Source organism: Sinocyclocheilus grahami, unplaced genomic scaffold (genome assembly GCF_001515645.1).
Source record: "Sinocyclocheilus grahami isolate Dianchi unplaced genomic scaffold, SAMN03320097.WGS_v1.1 scaffold684.1, whole genome shotgun sequence".
NCBI classification, from domain to species: Eukaryota; Metazoa; Chordata; class Actinopteri; order Cypriniformes; family Cyprinidae; genus Sinocyclocheilus; species Sinocyclocheilus grahami.
In genome coordinates, this window is record NW_015505863.1 from 185,226 (window position 1) to 195,717 (window position 10,492).

General features: G+C 42.8%; 1 protein-coding gene across 2 annotated transcripts in view; it reads left to right on the forward strand.

Moving 5' to 3' along the window:
- The window catches only part of LOC107559416 (nuclear RNA export factor 1-like), a 23,006-nt gene that overhangs the window by 8,691 nt on the left and 3,823 nt on the right, over positions 1-10,492 (forward strand). For both annotated transcript variants that reach the window (XM_016243230.1, XM_016243231.1), the window contains exons 2-10: positions 3,800-4,019; positions 4,103-4,268; positions 4,382-4,465; positions 4,567-4,671; positions 4,872-4,952; positions 5,035-5,104; positions 5,205-5,293; positions 7,846-7,953; positions 8,033-8,142. In XM_016243230.1, the coding sequence (XP_016098716.1) occupies positions 3,800-4,019; positions 4,103-4,268; positions 4,382-4,465; positions 4,567-4,671; positions 4,872-4,952; positions 5,035-5,104; positions 5,205-5,293; positions 7,846-7,953; positions 8,033-8,142 (1,033 nt within the window). The remainder of the gene's footprint in view (positions 1-3,799; positions 4,020-4,102; positions 4,269-4,381; positions 4,466-4,566; positions 4,672-4,871; positions 4,953-5,034; positions 5,105-5,204; positions 5,294-7,845; positions 7,954-8,032; positions 8,143-10,492) is intronic.

Consider the following 10,492-nt stretch of genomic DNA (forward strand, 5'->3'; position numbering starts at 1 on the left):
GGCGCCACCAGCAGCTTTGTCAGGTCCGGGAACCAAGGCTGGTTCGGCCAGTTTGGGGCGAGGAGTGTCACCGAAGCCTCCTCCTCCCTGATCTTGCATATCACCAGCTGCATTATCTTGATCGGAGGAACGCATACGGTCTGGCTGCTGGCCAGTGCAATGTCAGAGCGTCCCCTTCCAGCCGGGAGTGAGACAGGGAGAAGAACAGCGGGCAGTGCGCATTCTCGCTCGTGGCGAACAGATCCAACTCCGCTCTCCCATAGTGGGTCCAAATCATCCGAACTGACTCGGGATGCAGCCTCCACTCTCCTTAAGGAATCCCCTTCCTCAAAAGCATTTCTGCCCTGCGGTTCAGAAGAGAAAATGACGGTCCGTCCATAGCAAGAGATTCGCTGCCTGCTTGTACTGAGCCTTGGATCGTACGCCCCCTTGGTGGTTTATGTACGACACCACAGACGTTGTCGGTGCGAATCCGTACATGTCGCTGTTCCAGCTGCGGCCGTAAATCCTTTAGAGCTAAGAACACTGCTTCCAGCTCCAAGCAGTTTATGTGCCACTGGCTCTGAGGTTCTGACCACAGCCCGAAGCCGGCATACCCTCGCACACTGCTTCCCATCTGCGAGTCGACGGGTCCGTAGTGACCACGACACGTGATGTCATCAAGCCCAGGGGATCCCCCTGACTGAGGAGATCTTTGCGCCACGGCCTCAGGGCTTCGATGCAGCCACGGGAGACCGCGATGCGCAAACGGTCCGAAGTCCACGCCGTCCAAGGGGCTCGAGATTTCAGCAGTAACTGCAGTGGGCACATGTGTGGTAAACCCAGATGACATACTGATGCCGCTGCCATGAGTCCCAGCAGCCTCTGACATTACTTCAAGTGATCAGAGCTGCCCAGTCTGAAATGGTGCAGGGAAGACAAAATGGCCGCCGAGCACTCCCGAGAGAGGCGAGCACGCATCTCCACCAAGTCAAAGCACACTCTCAGATACGTTATAGACTGACTCGGGGCGAGAATGCTCTTACGCACATTCACACACAGCCCCAAGAACTCCAAGTGACGAAACAGTTTGTCTATAGTGTGTCCCGTGACTGAGCTAAGAACAACAAGTCAACCAAATAATTGAGAATGCGCATCCCGCTCGCTCTGAGGGGAGCGAGAGCTGCATCCATGCACTTTGAAACAATGCACGGGGCCAAAGCCAGCCCAAATGGGAGAACAGAGTATTGGTACACTGTGCCTTGAAAGCAAATCTCAGAAAGAGTCTGTGATGCGCTGCTATCTGAATGTGAAAGTACGTGTCCTTTAAATTCACAGATGCAACCAGTACCCGGGGCAAATTCGCGCCAGGATCTGTTTTATCATCCTGAACGCAGGCTTGGAGAGCGCTCTGTTGATGGGCCTGAGATCTAGAATCGGACGGAGTCCTGCATCTCTCTTGGGCACCATAAAATGGCGGTCTCCAGCTCGCTAGGAGGGACTCGTTCTACCGCTCCTTTTTCGAGCAGGTTGCATACCTCGTCTCAGAACCAGTGCATTTCGAGGCAATGTTAGAGACTTCAACTTTTCTAAAGACAGTAAGTTCCTCTCAGACATGCATTCATATAAACTCCTACCCCTAAATGAATCGCGATTTGTTTAGCATCTCAACCGATTTGAATCGTCACATATTTGAATCGATTTTCAACCGGCTCGCAGTTAATCGTTACATCCCTAGTACCCATGCTCTATCACACAGAGTAACCAGCACGAGATTCCCGGAATAGTTTTCCACGCGTTCAGGAACTGACATAGCGGCTTGGTCGTTGGATGAGCCGGCAAGTGCTGCGTGGCTATAACGTGTGAGCAGCGGCTCTGCACCGCTCAGGGGCGAGGCGAGCAGCGCTACATTGACTGAGTGAGGAGGAAAGAGCTCTTTTGTGCACATATATGCAATTTTTTTTTATGATCCTACACACACATCAAACACAAATTTTAACAATTTTGAGACTGCTTGGGGGCTAGGCTGATCGCGTAGGCTACTCTTCCCTCCTCTCCGAGCTGTCAGGACGACGGCTTGGCAGCTGACGGCGGGCGGGAGTCACGGTGCGGGCTCCTCCACTTGCCGTGGTGCCTCTTCCCGGGTCCCTTTACACTTTTCTCTGCACATCCGGCTCCTGGCAGCAGTGGTCACGGGCCTGGTATCCCTGCATGATGAGCCGTGCGCCAAAGAAGACCTCGATCTCGCGGTCTGCTGCTGGAAAGCGTGCCTCGGCATAACAAGGCTCATTGCTTGCATGGCACGCATTTTAACCGGTGTGGGCGGCGGCATCTGCGCCTGTCATTACAGATTGTGAATGGCTATACGACCTAGTTGAACACCACTTCGTAGGGGCGTGAACAACTGACATAATAGTCCAGCGAAACGACTGGGCATCAGGTGACTCCTTGCCTTCGCACGCTTTTCCAAGCAGGGGCATCAGGTGACTCCTTGCCGCTTTACTGCTGGTGAGTGGGTAAGCGACTGAATCGCTTGTCGCCGCACTGAAGCGGGGCTTCATAGTGCCCTGAATGAGTGAGAGAGCGGAGTCCACTACACACGGCAGCCGCTGATGTGGGGCTGGTATCATGTGAATGAGAGAGCAGTGTCTTCCAAACACGGCAGCCGCTGATGAGGGGCTGGTATCGTGTGAACGAGTGAGGAGCCAGTGATTGTGCTTTGCACACGGCAGAACGCCGCTCCCAAGCGGGGAGCTGCACACTTTTTAGACAGTGGGTCGTGTGGCATCTGCGGCGACATGAGAACCCTTCACTCCAGTATCTGCACTCGGCTCTCCGCTCCGCCATGGAAGGGGGACGTGAGAAGCCGAGCTGATGTCGTGCAGAGGGGCTGGTATCGTGTGAATGAGAGAGCAGTGTCTTCCAAACACGGCAGCCGCTGATGAGGGGCTGGTATCGTGTGAATGAGAGAGCAGTGTCTTCCAAACACGGCAGCCGCTGATGAGGGGCTGGTATCGTGTGAATGAGAGAGCAGTGTCTTCCAAACACGGCAGCCGCTGATGAGGGGCTGGTATCGTGTGAACGAGTGAGGAGCCAGTGATTGTGCTTTGCACACGGCAGAACGCCGCTCCCAAGCGGGGAGCTGCACACTTTTTAGACAGTGGGTCGTGTGGCATCTGCGGCGACATGAGAACCCTTCACTCCAGTATCTGCACTCGGCTCTCCGCTCCGCCATGGAAGGGGGACGTGAGAAGCCGAGCTGATGTCGTGCAGGTTCAATGGGTGAGAGGAATGCGGACATTTTGACGGCATGAACTCATCACAGAGTCCTTATGGTCCACCACTGATAGAGGGCAGACGGACTAATCTGGCATCTGAAGAAAAATGTCATACTCACCTGAACGCCGCAGAGGAGCGGCAATCCAGGCACCGCCCTCTGATGAGCGAACCTTAAGTGAGCTGTAATAGTTTATAAGCCATATTCTTAGGTTATTCAGCAAAGTGAAGGAGAAGATTCTGACGTTAAATGTCGCGTGCACCGCATTTTATACTGCCTCTCGACCACGTCCGTATTTGCATGCGATTTGCATACTTCGCGACAATTGGCCAGTCATTTAGACTGGTGTGAGCCAATAGGACTTCAGGAAAGGTTGGAGTTCTGGAGAAATGTCTCGTGAAAGCTCGAGAGGGAACTAAACTATTAAAGCAAATATTTATTAACTGCAATGCTTATTTCTCTGTGGAAATTAGTCATAAGTTTGGAACAGTTTTTTTCGAGGTAATAGTCACACCTCTGACTCTTTCGTCTTCCATCTATCAGAGCACGATGACCGTGTTGGTGGACCAAAGCACCGTAATCGTAAAGGCAGAGGCCCTTTCAGAGCCCCCCTGTACAGCGACCAGATTTCTCGACCGAGACATCGAGGCGGTCACGGTGGTGGTGGAGGAGGAGGCCCTGGTCCTCGGTCCAAACTTCAGGATGATGATGGAGATGTGACCATGGCAGAAGGTCCTCAAGACAGTGGCTCCCAGCGCAGATTGTAAGCACTTTGGGACATAATTACACTTATTTTCTTATATAATCGTTGAAGTACAGCGGTCAAAATTTTATGCTTGTTTTCAGCAATCCATATGGCCGGCCACAGAATCGCCAGAATCGCAAAGGTGGACGTGGTGGTGGTGGCGGCGGCAATGGCAGCGGAGGTGGAAATGAAGATAGAGGTGGCAATCGATATGGAGGCAGAAGTGGTGGTTCTGATGGAGGCCGCAAGAACTGGTTTAAAATGACTGTTAGTGCTTTAGATGTTGAATTAAGCAGTTATTAATGTGTTAGGCTTTAATTTAAATTGTTTGTGACCTTATCTGTATATTACATTGTGATTGTATTTGTGTCTTGCCACAGATTCCTTTCGGCAAGAAATATGACAAAGATTGGCTTTTGTCTTCGCTTCAGAGCGTCTGTTCCATGCCATTCCATGCCGTTCATGTAAGTCTACACTAAAATGCATTTCCTCAGCATGCTTGTAGAAAAGCATCAATGTATGTCTTATTGCTGAATCTTTTCCGTCTTGAATTTTTTGCTCATAGTATCACACTGATGGCAACAAGGCCCAGTTTTATGTTGAAGACGCCACAACTGCTAATGCTTTGTTTAAAGTGTCACGGAAAATAACAGACAAAGAAGGATATAAGGTAATATTCAGTATATGTGATGCGTCATAAACACTGAAAGATGTCAGAAAAGGCATTTAGTCATCATTCTAATTATATTTTTCTAAAGTAATAACCATATAAAATTATATTAACCTGTTTATGTACAGATTTGTCTAAGAATTTCTAGTTTAACCATGAGTTTGAGAATGTAATTTAGTGTCAATCTGTTGGATGGATAGGTCACTGTTATTATGAACAGCTGCCCACCACCCACTTTGATGTACACTGATCTGAAGGCTGCAGATCTGGAGCATTTGAAGGTGAGAGTGTTACTTGCAGCAACCTTTAAGAGGATCTTTTCATTTATTTCATTTATGGCTAATAACTGACTGTCTTCTGCAGCAATGCATGGCCAAGCGCTTTGATGGGTCGCAGCAGGCTCTTGATCTGAACAACGTCAGAGTCGATCCAGGTTGGGCATTCATGCAGTCATCTTTCTCCTAACAAAAACACTTATTCTGTTTGGCTTGTTGTAGGCTGTAGCTCAAATATTTGTTGTTCTTTCCTGGCAGATTTGGTATCTCAAAATATTGAAGTCACTTTGAATCGGAGAAACTCCATGTTGGCGGTTATCAAAATAATTGAGGAGAACATTCCTGAGGTACATTATATTTTACTGGAATGATTGCATTAAAATTTACATCTCACTGCTTTTTCAAAGGTTTGGGTCTGATTTCTTTGTTTTTGAAATTAAAAATAAAAGTTAATATTTTTATTCAGCAAGGACACATTATATTGATAAACGGTGACATTTAGATAGTAACACAATTGTTTCAAATAAATGCTGCTCTTTTGAACTTTATCAGAGAATCCTGAACAATTTTTTTTATCATGGTTTCTACAAAAAAAAATTAAGCAGCACAATGGTTTTGGTAATAATAAATGTTTCTCGAGCAACAAATCAGCGTTTTAGAATGATTTCTGAAGGATCATGTGACACTGAAGACTGGAGTAATGACTGCTGAAATGCAGCTCTTTGATCTCAGGAATAAATTACATTTTAAAATATCTAACAATAGAAAACAAATATTTTAAATTGCAATAATATTTCATTAGTTTTACTGTATTTTTAATCAAATAAATGCAGCCTTTGTGAGAATGAGTCTTCTTTCGAAAACATTAAAAATCTTACGACCCTTTACTGAACGTTTGAACATTAGTGTACATTTAAAGGGTTAGTTCAACCAAAAATGAAAATTCTGTCATTAATTACTCACCCTCGTGTTGTTCAAAACTAGGGCTGGACAATAATTCAATATCAATATGCATCACGATATAATTTTTTCAATAACGGTGATATGATTTTTAAACACATTTCCGATATTTCGATATACATTACCAGTGTTTCCCATACATTGATTTATTTGTGGCGGTTTAATTCGTTGAATAAATCAAACACGTCACGGGTGTTTTATATGAATGTATCTCTGAAGGGAAAGGACTGTCTTCAGAAAAGTTTCGATGGCATTTTCATTTGATCTGATAAAGAAGCGTTCATGAGCGGAGCTGATTTGATTACAGCCGTTACTGGAGAAACCGCTAGTTCTACCGCTCACAGCGCCTCCTGCTGGCAGACAATCAGTTTGCATTTTCAATAAGCCCATTTCCAGCAACATGTTTTTGTTGTTGCTCAATTTTTTTTTTTCTGCTGCAACTCAGAGCACTTTTCATACTCTTTATACTGGCTAAAGCACATTTGTTTCAATCTATAAAAATAATCAGCCTACACTAGTCAAAAGTTTTTGAACCGTAAGATTTTTAAGTTTTTTTTTTTTTAAGATTTCTCTTCTGCTCACCAAGCCTGCATTTATTTGATCCAAAGTACAGCAAAAACAGTAACATTTTGAAGATCCAAAGATCAGCAATTATCTGAAATAGAAATCTTTTGTAACATTATACACTGTTCCATTCAAAAGCTTGGAGTCAGTATGATTTCTTTTTTTTTTTTTGTGGAAAGAAATGATAGAAATTAATACTTTTATTTAGCAAAAGTGATGATAAAGACATTTATAATGTTACAAAATATTTATATTTCAGATAAATGCTGTTCTTCTGACCTTTCAATTCATCAAAGAAACCTGAAAAAAATTATACTCTGCTGTTTTCAACATTATAATGATTTTTTTTAGCAAATCAGAATATTAGAATGATTTCTGAAGGATCATGTGACTGGAGTAATGATGCTAAAATATAGCTGGTAGTGTTTGTTAGCCTATAGTTTGAAGTTAAAGATATTAATATTAATTAGGTGAGTCTGAGACGATTATTTGACAGTGATTTCACATTTCTTGTTTGTATGAAGACTAAATAAAAATAACAGGTGAACATTAATTTATTTGTGCTGTTTTTTTCTAAAATAGTATATGGCTTTATATGAGGTGACATAGACTTGGCAAATTCATTTTTTCATAAGTTTGTATGCACAGCAGTTTTTACGTGGCCTTTTTTAATAGTGTTCATATCGATATCAGAATTATATCGTGTCTAAAGAAATTAAGAAATATATTGTGAAAATTTTTTTGCCTAAATCGTCCAGCCCTATTCGAAACCCGTGAGACCTTCGTTCATCTTCAGAACACAATTTAAGATATTTTTGGTGAATTATGAGGGCTCTCTGACCCTCCCATAGACAGCAAGGTAACTACCACGTTCAAGGTCCAGAAAAGTACCAAGATGATCGACAAAGAAGTCCGTGTGACATCAGTGGTTCAACTGTAAAGTTTAGAAGCTACGAGAATACTTTTTTGTGCAAAGAAAACCAAAAATAACTACTTTATTCCACATTTTCGTCTCTACTGCATCATTTTGGACTACCATGACGTGAGCATGTGGTGGCGCTGACCCAGATAAAGTCGTTATTTTTGTCGTAACTTTACAGTTGAACCACTGATGTCACACAGACTACTTTGTCGATCATCTTGGTACTTTTCTGGACCTTGAACGTGGTAGTTACCTTGCGGTCTATGGGAGGGTCAGAGAGCCCTCAGATTTCATCAAAAATATCTTAAATTGTGTTCCGAAGATGAACGAAGGTCTTGCGGGTTTGGAACAACACGAGGGTGAGTAATTAATGACAGAATTTTCATTTTTGGGTGAACTAACCCTTTAATGTTCAACTCTATAGATGTGATCAAAAAACTTTTCCTTTCACAGCTGATTTGTCTGAACCTGAGCAACAACCGGTTGTACAGGCTGGATGACTTGGTAGATATTGTCAACAAAGTTCCCAACTTGAAGATTCTCAATCTGTCGCATAATGAGGTATGTTTATGCTCTCAGACACCTATAGATTTACTGTTTCCTGTAAGCTTTTCAGTCGTGTCATTGTGTCATCTTGTAGCTGAAGACAGAGAGAGAGCTTGATAAATTGAAGGGTCTGAAGCTGGTGGAACTCTCATTGGAAGGAAATCCATTATGTGGACACCACAAGAACCAGGCCGACTATGTCAGGTTAGTCTTCTCTGCCATTTATTGCCAGAAAAATACTATACACAAGTACACAAATGCCAAGTGCAGAACTTCCAATCATGCACTCTTACATTACTTGGCATTAACGGGCCTCCACACTCTTAAAACTATAGATATTAATTTGATTGATTTTCGGTAAAGTACACTAGAATGTAATGCATACATGCATTGTGTTATGAATTGCAGTTTGTCCAACAACACAAAATCAAGCACAGAAGCGTCTGCGTTCACGTACTTGCGTTGAGTATTTTTCAGGCCTGAAAAAGAATAGTTGTGGATGTTGGTGCACATTTGCACAGGAATGCATGCATATGCTATGACATACCCCTTGTAGTTCAGTTAAAAAAACAAAACAAACAGCAACACTGAGAGGGGCTCTATAACCAGTGTGTAAAATACACCTAGAAAACATGGCGATCATTATATCTCCAGTAGAGACAGGCATATATAAGTGTGTTGAATGTTTCAGATTTGTGAGTTGAGGTTCACTTTGCTTTTAATTTATTTTGGAGAAACAGTAATTACCTGGCAGGAGAGAGTCTGATGTGACATTTGTAAGGACATTCTTAGAACAAAGTGTCCTTTTTAAAAATATATATATTATTACACGTGAAAACGATGTGTTATTTCTTAATTGCCCCTAATCACTGTGTTATTCTAAAGAAAAAAAGAATAAGTCCCACTCTGTGTGATTCAAATGCTGAAGTAATGATCATTCAAACAATGTCTGTAATATGCAGGTGTTTTCATTTTTATTAACCAGTGAGCTCTTGATTATTTTCCATCATTATTAAACTCATCATTATTTTCAATCATCAGGCATGTGATAATGATATTTACTTGTTCGAGTTCCAGTGGCAATCCAGTAAGGAGCATAAGTTTGTCAACACCTCTGAATCTTTATGGTTTCCACACCTGCTCTGCTTCATTCTTGCTTTTTTCTGACTTTCTTTTCTGTCCCCTCACTGTTGGCCCTGTAGCTTTTTGCACAGAACATAGCGATTGACTTTTCTAAAGCATTTTAGCATATTGTAAATCTCATTAGCTAATACTTCGTTAGTTAAATTCCGTTTAAGCAGCAGCTTCTGCATGTGACCTCCCAGAATGCCAATGAATAAGTTGGCATACAAGGACAGAACAACCATTGGAGATGATGCTCTATTAAGTACATTTGTGCTCCACCTGTCTAAAATGCTGGCACCCTCCTCCCTCCACCCGCCCCGCTCATGCCTAACACCTGAAATACTGCTGATGCTGTGTGGCCAGTGAGAGGCTGGTTAGTCAACGACGGGTAAGATCCCACCTTTTGATTCTGGGACAACCTAAGGCAGGCACAGCCGCAAAACTGGTCACAGCCAACGTCTCGAAGATGAAGAAGACCATTCAAAGAAGAAGATGAGTTGTTTGTGAGGAGATGCCACGGGTGGGGAAGGAGAAGGGAGGTTTTTTTTTTTTAGAGAAACCTTGAGCCAAGCACTGCTCAGAAACGTGAGCTTTGCTTCGTGGTGCAAAATGAAAAGTGAGAGTAGAGGCAATTCTCTCTCTCTCTCTGTTTCTGTAACCAAGAAAACAAAGAGAAAAAACTCTCTCTGTTTCTGAAACCAAGGTGGAGGATAGTTGGTCAGACTGACCATTTTCATGATCCTTGTCCTAGAGCACTTTGGAGGGAAAAACATCAGATCGTCATTTCAGCAAAGACAGACCATTGAGAAGAAAATACTTTAGGAGGATCACAGGAAACAAGTTTTTAAATATTCATTTCAGTATAAAATAGGCTCAACTAAAAATCGGACTAAATAAGAAATAGAAACGGAAGGTGTCTGGGCTCAAATTAAGCTTTAATTAATTGTTTGAATAAATACCCTACTGTTCTTAAGTTTAATAGTAGGGTCCAAATAAAGTAGGGTGAAAAACCCATACACCTTTATAGCACTCATTTATTTTAATCATTTTATGATCTGTTCAGAAGCTCAGGGTTCAACATTTGTGCTCTTCTGGGTTTATTCGCTGCCCTCTCTTCTTTTTTTAAATGTCTGACCCTGATTTTATTAACTCGCATTCTTTTGGTTTGGTTTCTCACTGAATTGCTGTTCTTTTACCATCTTCTCTGTGGTTCATCTATAAGTTTCTAGTGTCCTTTTCCCCCCATGTGTATAGCCAGATTTACTCCCAGTTAGGTCTATTATAAAAACATTTATGTATTTATTTTATTTTTTATCTTTTCCCCTTAACTGTTAAAGCACCCAATGAACAGTTTGCACTTTAAGTTAACAACTCAACATGCCAACATTTGTCAAGCTATAAGCTAGTGCCTGATGATGTCTTTAAAAAA